We start from the raw sequence: 20227 nt of genomic DNA, 5'->3' as shown, positions 1-20227 counted from the left end.
GGAAGTTTCGATGGATGCCGTGTTGTGGGCAGATCCGGTTGCTCTGGGAAAGATTAAGCAACTGCCGTCCGCGTGAGCCGTTGCGAGGCAAGGGGAATTAGGGAAGGCAACAATTGCGGTGGAGATGAAGGGGGCTGCGACAGTTGTGCTTTCGGCCGACCGTGGGGGGAAGAGGGTCGCAGCTGCTTTGAGCCGGTAAAAGCTAAGATTTCCATCTTTTCTACCGTCTCTTCAAATTGTCTGATGGGCGAATTTTGATATGGTCACGAATTTATTTTCGTAGACATATAATATTTGGAATTCATTCTCGTCGTCGGAATCAGGTGATTTCAACATAAAGGAGACGCTTTTTGACGATGATGCCGAGCATCTCCTCTTGTTGCATCTCGTCGACAAATTGAAAGCTGGCAAGAAGAAGAATAAGCACCGCGGATCTATGGTCGATCGACTTTGCATTTCATGCAACTGAGCTCTCGGTCAGAAGTTGCTCATAAAAGACTAGTTTGCCTAGGTGTCGACCTATCGGCTCATCTCTTCCGTAGGCGTTATCGAATGTGTAGGCCTTTTTTGTTCGCATTGTGGGAGCTCGGGAGAAAAAATGTCAGTTCTTCACTCGCTAGATAATTGTCGCCGGTTTGCTAGGATTTAGTGCATACCAAAAAATATCGACGGCAATCCGAGTGATAGCATATGACATTTCGATAGATCTCACGGATGAGTATATTCGCATCGGAGAAGGTACCATACTAAGTGTGCGGGCATGCTTGGGAGCGTGGATTGCATGCATTGGAATGGGAAGAACTACCCAAAGGCTTGGGGTCAGGCAGTACACCGGCCATCAACTCAAACCAACTATTGTGCTCAAAGTTGTGGATGTTGGAAATATGCCCTAGAGGCAATAATAAAAGCATTATTATTATATTTCCTTGTTCGTGATAATTGTTTTTATTCATGCTATAATTGTGTTATACGGAAATCGTAATACATGTGTGAATAATAGACACCAACATGTCCCTAGTAAGCCTCTAGTTGACTAGCTCGTTGATCAACAGATAGTCATGGTTTCCTGACTATGGACATTGGATGTCATTGATAACGGGATCACAATTAGGAGAATGATGTGATGGACAAGACCCAATCCTAAACATAGCACAAGATCGTATAGTTCGTTTGCTAAAGTTTTTCCAATGTCAAGTATCCTTTCCTTAGACCATGAGATCGTGTAACTCCCGGATACCGTAGGAGTGCTTTGGGTGTACCAAACGTCACGACGTAACTGGGTGACTATAAAGGTATACTACGGGTATCTCCGAAAGTGTCTGTTGGGTTGACACGGATCAAGATTGGGATTTGTCACTCCGTATGACGGAGAGGTATCACTGGGCCCACTCGGTAATGCATCATCATTATGAGCTCAAAGTGACCAAGTGTCTGGTCACGGGATCATGCATTACGGTACGAGTAAAGTGACTTGCCGGTAACGAGATTGAACGAGGTATTGGGATACCGACGATCCAATCTCGGGCAAGTAACATACCGATTGACAAAGGGAATTGTATACGGGGTTGCTTGAATCCTCAACATCGTGGTTCATCCGATGAGATCATCGAGGAGCATGTGGGAGCCAACATGAGTATCCAGATCCCGCTGTTGGTTATTGACCTGAGAGCAATCTCGTCATGTCTACATGTCTCCCGAACCCGTAGGGTCTACACACTTAAGGTTCGGTGACGCTAGGGTTGTAGGGATATGTATATGCAGTAACCCGAATGTCGTTCGGAGTCCCGGATGAGATCCCAGACGTCACGAGGAGTTCCGGAATGGTCCGGAGGTAAAGAATTATATATAGAAAGTGCTATTTCGGCCATCGGGACAAGTTTCGGGGTCATCGGTATTGTACCGGGACCACCGGAAGGGTCCCGGGGGTCCATCGGGTGGGGCCACCTGCCCCGGGGGGCCACATGGGCTGTAGGGGGTGCGCCTTGGCCTACATGGGCCAAGGGCACCAGCCCCAAGAGGCCCATGCGCCTAGGGTTTCAAGGAGGGAAGAGTCCCATAAGGGGAAGGCACCCCTAGGTGCCTTGGGGGGGGAGGGACTCCTCCCTTGGCCGGCGCCCCCCTAGGAGATTGGATCTCCTAGGGCCGGCGCCCCCCTAGGCCCCCTATATATAGTGGGGGGAAGGGAGGACTTCTTACCTTTTGCCTTTGGTGCCTCCCTCTCCCTCTCCAACACATCCTCCTCCTCCATAGTGCTTAGCGAAGCCCTGCCGGAGTACTGCAGCTCCATCACCACCACGCCGTCGTGCTGCTGCTGGAGCCATCTTCCTCAAACTCTCCTTCCCCCTTGCTGGATCAAGGAGGAGACGTTACGCTGACCGTACGCGTGTTGAACGCGGAGGTGCCGTCCGTTCGGCGCTAGGATCTCCGGTGATTTGGATCACGTCGAGTATGCCTTCCTCATCCCCGTTCTTTGAACGCTTCCGCGCGTGATCTACAAAGGTATGTAGATGCAATCCGATCACTCGTTGCTAGATGAACTCCTAGATGGATCTTGGTGAAACCGTAGGAAATTTTTTGTTTTCTGCAACGTTCCCCAACAGTGGTTTCACACGACTTTTGGATCTGGCATTGCTTTTTTGGATTGCTGGGGTCTCTCAATGATATCAAATGTATTGCATAGGTCACCCTTTTTTTGCACACCTAGCTAGTGAAAATGCTTCGGCTAGCAACTATACAGCCAGTGGGATATGATTATACCATGGCGTATTATCTTGTTGGCGTTATTTATCCTTCATGGGCAACATCTGTGAAGACAATTAGTATGCCGGTAGGAAAAAAACAAACTATTTTTGCCCGAGAGCAGGAAGCACGACGAAATGATATTGAGAGAATATTTGGTGTGTTGCAAGCTTGATTTGCCATTTTTCAAGGTCATGCTTGCTTATGGGATAAGAAATCCCTCTCAAATGTCATGACTGCATGTGTAATTCTACACAATATGTTCATCGAGGATGAGATGGATTTAAACTTAAAGTTTTCTATGACAATATTGGTAGTCGTGTCAAGCCTACCAGAAACCCATATGTGATCAATGCATTTCTTGAGACCTACCGGCAGATTGAAGACCGTGACAAACACAGGCAGCTACACAACGATCCCATCGAGTATCAGTGGCAAATGTACGGGCAATAGACTCCAATTTTATTAATTCGATCTATTTGTTTTCATGTGTGTTTTGAACATTTTTTTAATTCTGGACCATTTGTTATTGTAATAATTTTGAATTGTATGATGTTAAAACATTTAAGTTTCGTATGTATTGTTGTTTTTATTTGAGTTATATACCTAAATTCATGATTTGTGGTACGGATTTGCAGCACCATGCGCTGTCGGGCCGAACAGATGCCGTGAGACTCGATGAACTACGAAAATCATATATTGCAGTAATGTTGCACGAGATTCGTGAACTATATGAACAATTCACTAGGCTCCAGTCGAGCCTCATTGGTCGGGAAGCAAATGAAGGTGATCATCGACATTCAAAGCAAACGAGTGAGCTTAGAAGACGATGCTTATAGCTATCACGCGCTAGCCAACGGTGGCCCGGACGGTTGAATTTCATTATGGCACACCCAAATTGTTGAATTGTAATTTTTTTTGCTTTGATTGTTGAGTTTGTGATGAATTTGTGCTATATGATTAACGTGCATGAATTTACTTGAATTTGAGGATTTTGACATGAGAAGTGTGGTTGTTCGCAGGACTTTTGAGGGCTGTCCGGGGTCGCCACGAGCATGTTCACGGATGTTTAGGGGCTGGATTTCCCAGTCGGGCTATACATGCTCTAATGATTAATAAATCCCTTTTTGTAAAAACAATAGTACTCCCTCTGTCCTAAAATATAAGAATGATTTTTATACTATGCTAGTGTAAAAAACGTTATTATATTTTAGGACGGAGGGAGTAATTAATAAATCTCATTTTTGATTAAAAAACTCACTGTACTATTGCTCAATACAAACCGGGCGAACACCCAAAATTTCTGTGTAAAATTCGCGCCCGCGGGTCTTCCCTCCAAAATTCTGCCAGAGCGCGCGCGGAAGCACACCTGCCGCCCGCCCACAATTTAGCCAGGTCAGCGATCCGCGTCGAAACGCATCCAGCCCGTCCATCCCAACAGCGGCGAACGGCTGATATCGATTGACGTCATCGATCCGCGGCACCACCCCTCCGCCAATCAGCTCTCGCCTCTCCCATCTATAAAATTCCCCGCCCCCCTCCCCGTCTTCCCACATCTCATCTGCAATCCCCACAACTCCCACACATCCTCCGGCGAAACCAAACCCCAGCCCGCCGCACCGTCAGCACCCATGGCGCCCAAGGCCGAGAAGAAGCCGGCGGCGAAGAAGCCCGCGGAGGAGGAGCCCGCGGCGGAGAAGGCGGAGAAGACGCCCGCCGGGAAGAAGCCCAAGGCGGAGAAGCGGCTGCCGGCGGGGAAGTCCGCCGCCAAGGAGGGCGGCGACAAGAAGGGCAAGAAGAAGGCCAAGAAGAGCGTGGAGACGTACAAGATCTACATCTTCAAGGTGCTGAAGCAGGTTCACCCCGACATCGGCATCTCCTCCAAGGCCATGTCCATCATGAACTCCTTCATCAACGACATCTTCGAGAAGCTCGCCGGCGAGGCCGCCAAGCTGGCGCGGTACAACAAGAAGCCCACCATCACGTCCCGGGAGATCCAGACCTCCGTCCGCCTCGTCCTCCCCGGCGAGCTCGCCAAGCACGCCGTCTCCGAGGGCACCAAGGCCGTCACCAAGTTCACCTCCTCGTAGAGTGCTCCTGCTCCTGTGTCTCGTAGTTAGCTGTCCGGGTGTGTTTGTGGCCGTGTAATCGTGTAAGAATCGCACCGTGATGTTTCTGGATCTCGAGAAATAGTAACGGTGCCTGCCTCAATGTTCGGTACTACATGTTCGTCTTAATTTCTTCTCGTCTTGTGATCTTGATTCACGAAGCAAGTGTCCATCCTTCTAATTTCCATGGGGATTCAGACTCTGCTTTTCCTTTGCGGGAGAAGTGAATTTCTCTCGGCGGTTCTGCTTCGCCGTTGAATTTGCTAGAACGGTACGCGATCTTCGCCGTTGAATTTCGTGAATAAGAAATGACAAATCAATTGGCGGGAAGTTCACTCGCTCCTTAGATCAATTGTTATCTCTCTTCAAATCGGGAGGGACAAGTTGTTCATGATCTCTTCAAATCGTGTCCGCGCCAACCGCAGTTCTGAAATTTCTGCTTGACGGATCCGACCCAAACTGTGTTTCAGGGATAGGATTTCTGTTCCATTACTATTTTGTTTTTACAGTTTCTCTAAAGCACTATATTTGTTTGCGCTTTGACTGATAGAAACCGTGCTATGCTTCATGTCCTAATCGCACATTCATTTTTTGTACTGGCAGTAGTATTCAGGCAATTTCTCTTGGTGGTGCAGTTCAGGCATTGCTTTGTACTTGTACGGTGCTAATTCAGAGGGTGCGCTGTATGCTCTATGATTTTTTGTCTAGTAATTGCCTGAAGAATCCTGGCAGCTTTCAGAATGGAGAAACTCATGCCATTTAGGCCTTGTACAAGGGAAGGTGCTTAAAGAAATAAATCAGACTTTCTTTAAGCATCAGTGCTTATTTGTACAGGATAGGCGCTTAACTAAGCATTTTTAATTAAGCGTCTTTTCTGTATAAATAGGCACCGGTGCTTCAGAAAAACCCGGTTTATTTTTCTAAGCATCTCTCTAAGCACCTCCCATTGTACTATATGTCAAGGGCTTTCAGAAGTGCTATCCTGCTAACACATGCCTCTGAGAACCAACTGAAACAACATATATTGCCTCTGCGCCATGTTGCCACATACTGAACCAACAGCACTATGAGAATATGCAATCTTCAAGTGTGTGCGCTTCGTACTTTCTGCTAACGGAAAACAATCTATGAAAATATGCGATCTTCAGCAATCGATCCCATCATGTACTGTCAGTAATATCAGCATATGTTACGAGTTCCAGTGTTATGTGCCTGGCTTCTGCTGCAGCTGTTCAATTTCAGTTCCAGGTCTGCCAAGAATTCGACCTTGGTTCATCCCAGATCTAGCTCAATTTCCATACATAAATTTTCAAACAAGCAAGAACTCACGATTCACTTTTAAAGAAGATAGAGAAGATAGATGCCATAGATACAAGCCTTTATTTCCAGCCGAAAAAACACCAGACGGCTTTGTATCAAAACAGCAAAAGAAGAAATGTTGCTGTGTTTATTTTGATTATCATGCACTCGGTATGTTCCCAAACAAGAATTAGTGAACGTATCAACAACACGGGGCCAAGATGAATGTAAGAGTACCGGTAACAAGCTGGTTCATCCATCACGTGATTAAATCCACTGCAGTGTTCACTACCTGGATGCAAGCGCAACAAGCTTACAATGGCCGTTGCTTTCCAAGACAAAATTATATCAGTAACTAGAGCCACCACTGCACATGCTTCGCTCTATTTACATCATCGCATGACGCATCATGACGTAGATCCTTTGCTGCCCGTAGTCATGAAAGATTCACCGCATCCACACTCCCCTTTCGAGTTCGGGTTTATGAACACAAACTCTGACCTGCAACACACGCCACCATCAGTAACCAACAAGAGGTAGGCCAATGGAGGTCGAAAACAAGCATGTTCTGCACAGAAACTAGAGACCGCACCTCAGTGGATCGTCGACGAAGTCCATCTTGGTGCCGATCACATGCATCAGGGCCTTGGGGTCAATCAGCACTTTCACACCCTTCTCTTCAACAAGCTCATCGAACTTCCCTTTTTCTTCTGAACAAGGAGAGATTCTTTTTTAGCATGGACAGCAGAAAACAAACGATGGAAAATGTAGAAGCTAGTTCAATCTGCACAATAATAGGATGATGGTACAGTGATATTTATTCTTGTCTTGGGAAATCTTAGGCTCAAAAGATTGATCTATCTATGGATAACACCAGTACCCCATTAATCTGTACCAACATCTGACTAATGCTACAGTTGATATGCATTCTTGGTTTGGGAAATTAAGCTCAATAGATTGATTTATTTATTAAAAAGTAATGTGTTCCATGCTGGGCACCTAGATTGCACCTATGCGGATACACGTATCCGTATCGGGGCGGTATGGATACGTAAATATGTCATTTCTGAAAAGTGCCAATACAGGTCTAAGTTTGACTATTTTTGAAAAATAATATATAAAAATATGTTAACAATTAAGCATCAAGTCATTTAGCATATATTTAGCCAGTGCAGTCCAGTATCTTCTTATCCATGATTCCAACAAAAGCAAGAACCAACAGCCAAACAGTAGCAGCAATTTAGCAAACATAAAAGTTCAGTTAGAGAGAAAGGGAGGAAGAGGAAATCAGCAGCCTTCCATTAGATAGAATTCTACAGGAGAGTGGGGGCAAGGGGAGCTGGAGGACCGGGGAGAGAAGCCCACCACCGGCACCACTAATTTGTAGCATATATTTAGGGGAGCCTGAGAGGTATTGGGGACATATCGAGAAAGAATCTGTATCGGATACGGTATTCAATACAGATATACTGGTTGCTGGAAGTATCGGTGTTTTCTTGCTGGGCACGGCTCACTAATCTGTACCAACATCTGAACAAGGCTGCATAATTGTACATAAGGGCAAGGCTTTTTATGACACAGGCCGGGCAAAAACATTAGATCGGCGAACTAATAATCGGAGAAATTGTTCAACCAGATGTTACTAAGAAAACTGAAAATGGTATGAGTTGAACAGCGCGGCCTACATATCAAACGAAAGTTCAGAATACTAAACATCATGGCTTGGCCATAAACATAACAAACATTTTAGCAAACAAAATATACAGCATGGAACCCTGCATATTAGATGTTGGAGGATGGAGGCAGGGCTAAGCAATATAGCGACGATTCCAAATATTAACTTACAAATATGAATGTTCACTTCCTCTCCTCTGGCACTTATACAACAATCTCAAGAAATGGTATACCAACGAGAGATTACCTGACAAATTAATTCACTAAGTTTGGTGATATTATCTGGCCATTTAATTCACAATGTTTGGCCAGCTTATGTGGCCATTAAACTCACTAGGTTTAGACAGATTATCTGGCAATTTAATTCACTAGGTTTGGCGCGTAAATTGCTGTAACATTGAAGAGTTTCTGCATGATATTTTGCAAGATGCAAAGCGCTTCATGCCTCTGAAATGCTGAACTAATTAACTTGAAACTCATGCGTTGGAGCAGCAACACCGGGCAATAGGACATGCAATTTTAACGTATGAATATGTTCACCTTCCCCCCTCTGAAACTTGTACCGCGATCTTACTAAATGGCATGTGAGGATTAATTTATCAGGCCAGTTAATCATTAGGCTCGCTGTATATATCTCTGTAAAATTGCAGAGTTCTCCGAATAATTCTTTGCAAGATGCAGAGCTTGGTATCTCCATTGCTCTAAAATACCGAACCACCAGCAACAAGGGAATCTCAACATGAAACCAATACGCTGGAAACGCGAAGCTAGCATACCGGCGTAATTGAGCGTGTAGGACAGGCCGTTGCAGCCGCGCGCCTTGACGCCAAGGCGCAGGTAGGGCCGCTGCCTGAGGTCGAGGAGGTGGCGCACCCTGGCCGCCGCGGCCTCCGTCAGGGTGAGCGCCTGCTTACGGGCCGCGGCCCCCGCCCTCTGCCCCGCGGCCCTCAACGCGGACGACGACATGGTTCGCCGGCGCGGCGGCAGGCACGTACGATTCGTCTCGGCAGGAAGAGCCTTGCACGGCAGGATTACGCCGGGGCGTCCCGGATCTCCCCCCTCCTGGCGCGCCTGCTCTCCTTCCGAGGCCTCCGATCGAGGGGGCCGGCGGCAGCGGCGCGGCTGGATCGGCGGTGCCGGGGCGCGCTGGCGTGGAGCCGTAATCCCCTTTCGACGAATGGACGGACGAATTTGGGATGGACGGAGGCGTCTGGAAACTGCTCAGGTTATTGGTTCCTCTGGGCCAGACCCATTCGGCCCATCAACTTGGATTTAGTCTTTTTTTAGCTGCTTGTCACTTTATAGTTTTTCTTGGATTCTCGATTTTTCTAGTCTCTCTTCAACATTTCTTTCGTGCCAGAAATTCATAGAAAAAAAACCCTCCTCCTCGACAAGTTTGCCTTCGGCAACCGGCTTAAATATTACTCCCTTCATTTTAGTGGATACAGTATAAGGCACACATACATTTTAAAAATCAATGTTTGACCATCAGTTTAACAAACAAAATGTGAGTTACGTGCGGCAAAAGTTATATCATTGAATTCATATTTGAAGAATTTATGGTATAATTTTGAAGTCACATAATTTATATATTACCAGTATAATTGATAATCAAAGTTAAACACTGAAATACATGAACGCCTTGTCCATTGGAATGGAGGGAGTAACTTCGGCCAAAGCACTTTGGTACTCATGCATGTTGATGATGGTGTGCTCGATAAAGTTGCTCAGATCCTTGGGTGTAACATGAAGGACTTCCTCCAAACATACCCCTCCCCCCCCCCCCCCCCCCCACACACACACATGGCGGTCGCGTGAGAAGATCAAGCAATCAAGATAGACGCCTTCACCCCATCCCAAGGTAGACATATACCTCCCTAGTTGGCGGTAGAATTGTGCTAATCAACGCGGTCCTTGATGCCCTTCTAGTGTATGTGATGAAGGCGGTGAAGCTTCATCCATCTGTCGGTAAAGCGATGCACACATTTCACCGCTCCTTTCTTTGGCAAATGTTGAGCGGGTGTCAAGGGCTCAATACCTTGTTGCCTGGAGGGTCCGTTTGCCACTAAAGGAGGAGGGTGGCCTTGTCGTTTGCTCCATTGCCACCCACAATGAGTGCCTCCTCCTCAGGTTGTTGCACCATCTCCACTCTGTCCATTGGGAGGGTGGAGGGGTGACTCCACCGGCTTGGGGATGATATCCCTATCTTGCTACTCTGTCGTTGGCCACCACCGTGATGACACGTTGGCATCCATGTTCATGTTGCTCTGTCGTTAGCACCTTTGGAAGCACAAGAACAATGTCATTTTCAACCCGGCACCGTTCTGTTAAAAAAACTCGCAAGTGCCTTCGCTCCCGCGTGTTAAGAAGCTATGCTAGGATGACGTGACCTTCTGGCAACCACGTCTACCACACGGCGTTGGCATGATGATTTCAACTTGATCGTGCCTTCGTTCCCGCGTCCCAAGAAGCTTTGCCTACATGACATGAGTACATGACCCTTTGGCAATCACGACGCCGTTCACACGCAAATGGATACCCTCGCGCCCGCTTGCGACCCCCCTCCCCATACTTTGTCCTCTTAACAGGAGGCTGAGCGACAATTGTAAATTCATGTTTGGACAATTTTATTCGCCTTTGATTTCCTTCTTGGTTTAGAGTACGCATGTAGTGATATGCATAAATAACGTTTTGTATCTGGTCATTTCTTACCTAAGCGCCCCCTCCCCACCCCACACCTCAAGTTGGGATGACAGGGATTTTAGGGAAAAAAGATGTCCCATTGACAAGTGATTCCCACAATTTGGAGACAGCCAATATGACGACCCTGAGCTTGCACATCATCTCATCAGCCTCCTCCATATGCATATGTGGTGTGTTCCGTACGCGTTATAGAGGCTGCCAATACAGCGACTCTGATAGAGTTGCTCAAAGTGAGAGAATTTACCCGGGTTGAAACTGATGCACCATAGACACAGTGTTTAATACTCCCTCCGTTTTCATGGTTTTAGTTCAAGTTCCGTTTCAAAAATAAGTAACAGAACTTGAACTAAAAGCACGACACTTATTTTGGAACGGAGGTAGTACTACTTGCCAATTACATTACATCTGTAAATATCAATCAGCAAACAAGCACCCCTAGAACTTCCGTTTTGCCGCTGCCGAAAAACAATAATATAGGTGTTCAGGCTTCAAACATCGAAGGTGACGGATCACTAAAGCAATCGTCAGGTTTGCCAAACAGCAGGCAGGGGGTAAAGATGACCCGCAAAAAACCCCCCCTAAGATATGTAGTTTACTGCAGGCATAGCATCAAATGAAAAGTAAACAGTGTCGGTGGAAAATGCATCTCCTGCTATCTGATTGTGAAGCTCTTGAGTATCACATCAACGATCATGAATTCATCGAGTCTGGGAGCTACTGCTGAAACAGAATTGGTCAGTACAGCAAGCTCGGGTTTTCGCCACAGACAAGAATGCTATGCCTGCAGACAAGAATGCAGGCGAAATTCACATTACCTGGGTGACTAGGCAAGGAGTGAGACTTCGAAACCCAGCTGAATTACCCAAACATCCTGGTGTTAGGCCCTGGGCGACTTCTCAATTAAAGCAAAATATTTAGGTGCCAGTTTGCTGTCAAAGAAAATGCAGAAGGATACTGGTGTTGCTGTTCAAAGTATTACTTTATGGGGAATCAATGAACCATGTATTTTCAACTTGTTCAGATGACTGCAATTGAGCGCCTTGCATTTCAACATTGTGTCACTGTCATACATATAATGCCAATGGCCCTTGAAAATCTGGTATGGAGGTTTACTGACTTGATTTTAATATAATCAGTGCTGCCAAACTGAAATAGCCATGCTCAGTCACATTTCTCAGACATACAAATATTGGCTATATTATCTGCTAAGAGGTCCACACATGCAACAAACACAAATTAGTGTAAATTGCTTACTGTTTGCGTTTGTAGTGCTTGTCACCGAAACCTGATGTGTCAGACCAACAAGAAACTGACACGATCCATCATCGCTCCTGCTCTGCTTTTAGCCAAGGATATTCTATATTGCATGTCAACACAGCATGCTTATTACAAGAGTGCTCCTATAAGCAGCATGTACAGTCTTTCTAACTAAATCACTGCCAAGTCTCGGACATCACTGTTCTAGGGAAGACCCTGCATACATATGTGACTGCATTCCATATTAAGCAACTTATGTTTTTTCGTCTTGTGGAATTGCGTCCATATGCTCTGATAGTAGAATGCCTCAAAATCACCGAATCACATCACATCTGGTCATCAAGTGCATTTGGTATCAAGGTTGCAAAGTTGAGGTCCTGACATCCAAATGTGCATGGACACTTCAAATCTTTGTTATCCATCACAAATGAATGCAACAGAAAAGCACGGATGCTCTACCAATAATCATTGCATGAACATTGGCCACCCTCGAAATGATGAAATCGGGTTCTGTCTCTTACAATCACTAATCGGTTATAAACACCAGAAAATACCTTCGTGAAATTGTGGCAATCTACACAAACACGGAGATTCTTTGCCAGTCGTATTGGTCTGCGTTGTGGCATCACAAGAAGTGCAAAAGCAATTGCTAGCTTCTCACTGTGATAGGTCAGGGCACATTCCTTCCCCTCTGAATCCAAATCATGCAACTCAGATGACACATTTGGAACATAACCAGCAATTCTTAAATGTCTGTTTATCTCATCAAGCTTCCTGTAAATCTCAGTCTTTCTTGGATGTGAATCATCGTCTGCAATAAATTCATGGAGCTCACCGTTAAGCTCTACTGTTGTGCAGCCAGGAGTAGTTTGGATTCCATTCTCCTTCATCAACTTCCTAACTTCCGCTACCTTTATCCAATCCCCAACTGACGCATAGGTATTTAACAGGAGAACATAATCTCCAGCTTGCTGCGCTTTCAGTTCAATTAGATGACTAATGACCTTCTCTCCAAGATCAACATGACCATGAACCCGGCATGCACCAAGAAGAGTTCGCCAAATCGTTGCATCAGGTGCAACCTTCATCTCTTCAACCACAAGGTGGTATGCCTCATCAAGTAACCCTGCACGGCCCATTAGATCAACAATGCACCCATAATGGCGAACATTTGGCATCATCTGATACTCACAGCGCATCATATCAAAAAACCTGAAACCCTCATCAACCAACCCGCTATGGCTGCATGCAGAGAGCACACCAGTAAAAGTCTGCGCATCAGGAGCAACACCTGATCTACCCATTTCCTCAAATGCCGAGATAGCATCCTCCCCGAAGCCATTTGCTGCGAATCCTGAGATCATCGCACTCCATGTGACCACACTCTTCCGAGGAGTCTCACAGAAAACCTGGTACGCCTTCTCCACACACCCGCACCTCGTGTACATCGTGATCAACGAGTTGCGCACCTTCAGCTCACCACCATAACCATGTTCCACCGCGTACTCCCAGATCTTCTCCCCGAAGTCGAGCGCGCCCAGGCTCGTGCATGCCTGGAGGAGTAGAATGCAGGTCACCTCATCTGGCCCCGCCCCACCCTCACCTTTCCTCATCTCATCGAACAGCCTCAGCGTATCCTTCGTCCTCTTATTCCTCGCATAGCAAGTGATCAGAACGTTCCACGCGACGGCGTCCCTGACAAGCATTTCGTCAAACACCTTACGTGCGCTGTCCCCGGCACCGCAGGTAGCGTAGGACCGCATCAACGAGGTGGCCAGGAGGGCGTCGCGGAGGTGGCCCTCGGCCACGACGTTGGCGTGCAGCTGGCGCGCGTGGGCGAGGGTGCGGCAGGGCTTGAGGACGATGGCCAGGGAGAAGGCGTTCCCGCGGCGCCCGAGGCCGCGCATGCGGCGGAGGAAGCCGAGGGCGTCGGGATCCGAGAGGGAGCGGAGGATGGAGTTGCAGCAGAAGGTGGAGGGGACGGAGGCCGGGGTGAGGTGGTGGTGGAGGACGGCGAGCGCGCGGAGGGGCGGGAGGGAGGCGGCCGCGAGGGAGAGGAACGCGGAGGCGGCGGCGGGTGCGAGGGGGAGGGCGCCCGTGCGGAGCAGGTGCGCGTGGAGCTGGAGGAGGCGGCGCGCGGGGAGAGGCGATGCCGAGGCGAGGAGCGCGGCGGCGGCGGCGGACGGGGAGGGGGAGGGGACGGGGCGGAGGGCGCGCGACAGACGCGGCGCCAGTGCCATGGGCGGCAGTGGCACGAGAGGGCGGGAGTGACGGCGTCGTTCAATTTTTGCGTCCACGGATAAATGAGAAATCATGGATTCGTATTTAAAGTTTGGACCCCGATAAATCCCGAACGTTCGGATTTTAAGCATGTCATTCCGAACATTTTTCATGAAAACTTCAACCGACGCGGGATGACAAACATGACAATTTTGCCAACCTCGTGTGAACTAAAGTTGCCATGAAAAAAGATCAGGTTGCCATGCTTAAAATTCGAACGTTCGAAATTTATCATTTTCGTAAAGTTTGTGGTTATTTATGTTGACACCATGATTTCGACAAAGTAAAAAACATTAGCTGTTTGGAGGATGGTGACGGGTTGTTTTTGTTTTATGAATGTGTATGATACTTTGATTTGTGTATGTAACTATGTATGTAAACTTGTCATTTGTGTATGACTGTATGATTTTGTCTAAGTTTTTTTTGTTTTTGATGATGCTAAGAGTAGCAAATGAACTAACTTTATAGTCATGATTTGCATGGGCTGAACATGCATGGCAAATAAATACCTGGTTGTTGCATTTTGATGTGTGATTGTATGGATGCAACCACATATTTTGTGTGTGATTATACTAACGAAAGAGGGAAAATATCTTTACACACACACACACACACACACACACACACACACTGGTGCATGGATTAAAAGTATCTTTTAGCACTCTTTTGAATTTCAACGATTTTGTTCAATTGTGCTTGTACCATACGTCGTCTTGCACTGTGAAAGCACTGATGCACAACAAAAGTTGCTCCATTTGGCTTCAATCGATGTGATCTTGATTGGTTCCTTTCAAAAATATTTTTTTCTAAACAACAAAGGAAAAAACAAGTTTTCTTCTTTCTCGGATGGTTAACGTTAGAAAGACACGAGAAATATCGAAAACCCGGTGAAAACCATGTCAAAACCTTCTACTAAAAGTGGCCAAATATCGAGCCACCATCGGGCCCTATCCCAAGGTTCGGCAGGGACTTGTGGGTGGTTTCTGGGTGAAAGTTCTATTGGTTGGCGAGAGTCGATGCCGGAGACGACAACGCCTAGGGCATTGTTCTTCCTTCTTGAAGGCGTCTCAGACTCCAAGTAGCGGACATGTTGGCGGTGGAGGTCCACTTCAGGCGGCGGCACCTTTTTTGTTTTTATCTCTTTCTTTTTCCTTTTTTGTGGTCATTGTTGGGTTTTTAGATTGACTGTCCCTTAATCAATCAAGTTGTTGTGTGGTTTTGGTTTTCGGCCTGGTTTTACTTATAAACCAAGCCAACTATATTCTTCTTTATGAAATCGCAGGAACCCTACCCTCTTGATGAGGTATCGTAATAAACATTGATATACTAAATGATGACTACCATTATGTTCATTTAGCATACCAGTCAGAAGTTCGAATTTAGATTCAAATTCAAATTCAGACACATGCATGATACCACATCAGTTCTTTTCATTTTATCTCTTCATTCACCTCCAGCAAATCATCATCTACGTGCCTACCCGTTCCCATACACGCATGGGAGATCAATGGGAGCAAGCACTTCCAATCAGCGATACAATCAACCAACCAATGGGGCTGAACACAGGTTTTTTTCTCGCATAGGCGAGGCTCAGTTCTTGAGCTCCGGGAGCAGCAGCCCACCGGCGTGCATCTGCTTGTACATCCACTGCCAGTTCTCCGGCCTCACCTCCCCGCCGAGGGCCCTGACCACCGACCCGCCACTGCACACACCGACCTTGCAGCACTCCTCCAGGGGGAGCCCTTTCACCAACCCGTACAGGAACCCGCTCGCAAACAAGTCGCCCGCACCGGTGGCATCCACCGCGTTGCTCTCCCCGATGGCCGGCACCTGAACCACCTACATGCACAGATCATTTGGCTCAACTCTACAAGCTGAATCAGGCTCAACTACTGCTAGCATCTCTCTTTTGCTTCTAGGGAAATATACATGCTGGTTAGCATCGGCACTCTACTGCTTGGCTGTCAATGGGCAGAAGATAGGAAGAACATTGTTGATGCTTTTGATGCTTGACTCTCACCTGCTTGCCATGTTTTGCGATGCACCCCTTTGAAGCGAGAGTCACAACGGCCCATTTGCAGTGCTTGGACAAGAATGCAAGCGCATCCTCTGGATCATATGTCAGCCCTCCCCTGCACATATAGATGAATATCAGATGCATAAGAAATTAAGAATAAGGGAATGAAAGAAGGCCATGTACAGTTTGCTGCAGAAAGAAAGAAAACGAATTTGCTTTTCAGTTTGAATTTACCCCATCTATTTTTTCCCTACATAAATACAATGATTTATAATAGTAGAGAAAATCACCCTATGATCTCCCTAGCTTCATCCTCATTGGCGAAACAAAGGTCAATGTTGCCTGTCTCCAACAGGGCAATTAGTTGTGACTTATAGTCACGAACCATCTGCACGAATGAGATAAACCGAAGAAACTAAATCTGACTGTTTTTGCAAATTAAAATCAACTGAGCAATGGGCTCGTTAAAGATGTAGCCAAACCTCAAAACTAGCCAAATCTAATGATACCGAGAGACCTTCTTGTTTTGCAACCCTGATAGCCTCAATAATCTGAGCGAGGTTTTGTTGTGCATATCTCACAACCAGCCACTGCATCACATCAGTACCCAGTGATGAAAAAGATATCCAGGTTAGACATACATTTTACAGAATTTGCTTTCAGGGCAGCAATATATGAAGGAACATGCGTGCACAGATTGTAGAGGAAAAGGAAGCCACCTTGGAGCCTTGGAAGTCCTCCTTAGTGAACTCATTGGCCTGTCACATGGACAAATGTGAATCAAGATTAGGATTGTTAAGAGAAAATAGCTATATACTACTACTAACATTTAAGACTGAGTCAAACAACGGGTTACCTGGAGCTTGACTGCACTAGATAGGCATGGGCGCATGGTGCGATTGCCACTTGCATCAACCAAGCATGCACACTATAATGGTACTCTTTTCAGCCTTGTCCACTAAGTAGCAAAATAAGGGGAATAACATAAAGTTGGCTTTGGAATTTAGACTACCTGTGCAGTGTGCCCCTTTTTTGCCCTTAGTCTTGTGAGATCTACGCCACTAAAGCTCATGTTGTTGACAAACAAAATGCCCTGGTCATCATCTCCACGAGCTCCAATTATTCCAGTTGATATCCCAAAACCAGCTGAGAGACCCCGAACTGTGTTGGCAACACTACCACCAGCCATAGTTCTTACTGGAGAGGGGTCGTCATGGGAAGGAAGGATAAGGGCATTCACTTCATTCAGAATATGATCCAACTCCTCAAAAGATACCTGTGATCGCAATACAATTGTCAAGTAAATTCATGACATAACAAATGAATGTAAGGTTCACAATCCCCATATAGGAATGCCATATCAGTTACTCCCTCAGTCTCTTTTTAAATGTTTTTACACACAGCCAATCCACGACTCTTAAGAAATAGTGCATGATGTAGAGTCGTAAATAGGAAAAAAAAGGACAAATACACTGTTCTTCAGTCTATTTATTATAAGAAGTGAATGAATGTTGACTACAAACACTATATCTTCACTTTTCAATTTTCATTATCAAGTTTGCCTATAAACTGTTTTTCATGTGAAAGTGCTTTTGCGCTGCGGGATACTACTTCCTAAACCAATATGCTTTTCTCTTGGACTTGTACTAAAACAACAAGAAGGTTGTTGACAAGGTTTAATTTTTGCAGGGTAAATTTGACAAGGCTTCAGCAAGGTGAGTTGTAGAATCACCTAGCTCAGTCCCTCAGTAAGACAGGAGATGATTTGATAGGTGGAGTGAGTGTGATTAATACAAATTAGCCGTCTCAACTGAAACTTCAGGGGCATCATGTGTTAAAAGGCATAATAAAATCCCATAATTTAGAGAAAATACATATGTCAAAGTTAGCAAATTAAAGACGAAGATGGAATCTCAGAATCGTGAAATTATGGTTTCCTAATGAGTAAGTACCATATTCTAGAGAGGACAACAGGACTCGGCAGCTGCGCATTAAAATGTTCTGAATGTCTGCGTCTTAAAATGATGTATCAAGGTCATCAAAAGCAGACTCTGCTTCATTTCTCTCAAGAACCTCTTTTCTGTGTTCACAATTGAAACTGGAGTTGAAACATGAGAATGAGACACTATAACTATCGATATATTCTGACAAGATGTTGAGCCGGCAACTATATGTTGTGTAAAACGGAAGGTCAAGAACACTAGGCGATAGTGACAAGGGGAGGTCTGGTACAAAATATGTACCAACCCCAAGACCTAAATGAAATAACCTAGTCAGTGGACCAATCAGGTTGTACGACATGAAGCCTTGTTTGACAATTCCAGAAGTGTGCAGGCCAAACCATAAACAAGCCTTTCAACAATGAAAGCAACACAACACATAATGTATTGTGTATCTGAATCTACCCAAAGTAGTGCTTTACTATTTTTATTTGAATTCAATGCAGGGAAGACTACAGTGGTATGGGAGGGGGAGAATCTGCACTGAGCTAACCCCCAAAGCCAAAACTAGCAAGTCAAACGCTTTGAGGAATACTGAAGAATCTCTGACGCCCACATAACAAAGAAGGGCACAAAAATAACAAAGAGAATCACAAAAATGTACGGGGAAGCCCGCTGATTTTTAAGCAGGCGAACAGTTCAGTAAGATGAACTTTTTGACAGAGAAAAGGGGGAATTCTGCAATAGAGAGTGAAGGATATCACACGATATTGTTTCAGGGACAGGAGATCCAAATATCACATGGCCGGCAGCTAGGAACAGCAAGAAACGTATGGTGCGGCGCAGTTTTCTTCTGAGAGTGAGCAGAGTTCTTTTAGGCTGAACCCACGGGAGTTGCAGGAGCACATGGCGATTCACCGGCAGCTCAATAATTGGAGACAAAGCGGGGCGGCAGTCCGTCTCGGCGTACGTACTCTAGCGAGATGAATCACGGCGGTGTGCACAAAGCGTTGGGGAGAGGGAAGGGTCAGGGTGGACCTGCTGCGAGCCGCCGCGGTCGCCGGGGACGCGGTCGAGGAGGGACCAGTCGACGCGTGCGACGTGGTCGATCAGCGCCGACACCTGCAGCCCCACCACCGCCGGCGGGTCCGCCTTGCCAGCCTGGGGGGAGGGAGGAAGAAGCTGCTGCTGCTGCTGCTGCTCTGCCTCGGCGCCCATGGTTTCCTCTCCGGGGCTCCTTGGGTCCGCGGCCCTCCTCCCTCCGCGCCCACCGGCCTTGGTGGTGGGAAGGGTCGCCGCCGGCGTGTGAGTGGCGCTGTGCGGCGGGGGCGGTCGGAGTCTGTTGGAACCTGGAAGGAAAGATGGGTTCTCCCTGTTTTATATAGAGCAAGGAGGTGAGGACGAGGCTCGCGTGTCGCGTCACGATTAGACGGAGAAAATTAGATATTTGCCACATTCTTATTTCGAGCTCAAATGCACCTAATAATAAAAAAATGACCAATACCCTAAAAATGACAAATAAATTTAAGAAAAGACTTTTTTTTCGCAGCAAACATTGTTAAATGTTCTATGTGCCTGTAAATTTCCATGAAAAAACATTATTGATGCTCTGGGCAAAAAGAAATACTTCAAAAAGACTATTTTTGAAAGAATTTAATGCGCTGATTTTGTTAAAAAAATATTCCAAATCTCCATGAATGTGATTTCATCATGAAAATTTGCAGCCATACAAAAATATAAAAATGATTATTGTGTAAAAACAATATTCATGAATTTATTTATATTTTATTTATTTTATTATTCATAAGGGTGCATTTGAGTTCGGGGTTATTAGGATGACATTTTTCGTTTAGTAGGCTTCTTTGTATAACAAAATATTACTCCCTTCGATCCATAATAAGTGTCGCAGTTTTGAACTAAGATTAAACTAACCTTCGTTCAAAACCGTGACACTTATTTTGGATCAGAGGAAATAATAATTTGCAGCAAAGAGCATAAGGGCATGCATGCTTTGATACCATATTTGGTTTGCCAACATTTGGACAAAGCCAAAAATGTTGGCTATCAATTGATTGCTTACCAAGTTGCATTGCCCACCTCTAAATAAGTTCCCAATTGTCCACAAGTTTGGCAATTTAAAAAACATGACTTGCTAGGACATTGATTTGTGGGTTTTGTAGGCTACATTTTGTCTCATGATTTATAGATTT

The 20227-nt window shown here is 45.9% G+C and overlaps 4 protein-coding genes across 4 annotated transcripts; 1 reads left to right on the top strand and 3 right to left on the bottom strand.

Annotated features, from left to right (window-relative positions):
* Positions 1–4293: 4293 nt before the first annotated feature.
* LOC543489 (histone H2B.1-like) lies at positions 4294–5277 on the top strand. The gene has a single exon (NM_001405827.1). The coding sequence runs from the start codon at positions 4371–4373 to the stop codon at positions 4827–4829; it is 459 nt and encodes a 152-aa protein (NP_001392756.1). The 5' UTR covers positions 4294–4370; the 3' UTR covers positions 4830–5277.
* Positions 5278–6262: 985 nt separating this feature from the next.
* On the bottom strand, positions 6263–9031 carry LOC123087049 (iron-sulfur assembly protein IscA-like 1, mitochondrial). The gene is made up of 3 exons (XM_044508950.1): positions 8597–9031; positions 6739–6856; positions 6263–6647 (listed from the first exon to the last, which is right to left on the bottom strand). Exons 1-3 carry the CDS (start codon positions 8784–8786, stop codon positions 6554–6556), a joined length of 402 nt encoding a protein of 133 aa, XP_044364885.1. The 5' UTR covers positions 8787–9031; the 3' UTR covers positions 6263–6553.
* A 1725-nt stretch (positions 9032–10756) lies between these two features.
* LOC123083923 (pentatricopeptide repeat-containing protein At3g47530) lies at positions 10757–14020 on the bottom strand. Its single transcript, XM_044505787.1, has 2 exons — positions 11339–14020; positions 10757–11240 (listed from the first exon to the last, which is right to left on the bottom strand). The coding sequence occupies exon 1, from the start codon at positions 14018–14020 to the stop codon at positions 12236–12238; it is 1785 nt and encodes a 594-aa protein (XP_044361722.1). The 3' UTR covers positions 10757–11240; positions 11339–12235.
* Positions 14021–15470: 1450 nt separating this feature from the next.
* Positions 15471–19380, bottom strand: LOC123087047 (uncharacterized sugar kinase slr0537). The gene is made up of 8 exons (XM_044508949.1): positions 19056–19380; positions 17090–17353; positions 16934–17005; positions 16797–16835; positions 16560–16667; positions 16368–16465; positions 16081–16192; positions 15471–15899 (listed from the first exon to the last, which is right to left on the bottom strand). Exons 1-8 carry the CDS (start codon positions 19233–19235, stop codon positions 15651–15653), a joined length of 1122 nt encoding a protein of 373 aa, XP_044364884.1. The 5' UTR covers positions 19236–19380; the 3' UTR covers positions 15471–15650.
* Positions 19381–20227: the final 847 nt, after the last annotated feature.

This window comes from Triticum aestivum, chromosome 4A, assembly GCF_018294505.1.
Source record: "Triticum aestivum cultivar Chinese Spring chromosome 4A, IWGSC CS RefSeq v2.1, whole genome shotgun sequence".
Lineage (NCBI taxonomy): Eukaryota > Viridiplantae > Streptophyta > Magnoliopsida > Poales > Poaceae > Triticum > Triticum aestivum.
The sequence above is the reverse complement of the archived record's forward strand: the minus strand, read 5'-3'. Positions and strand labels throughout refer to the sequence as shown.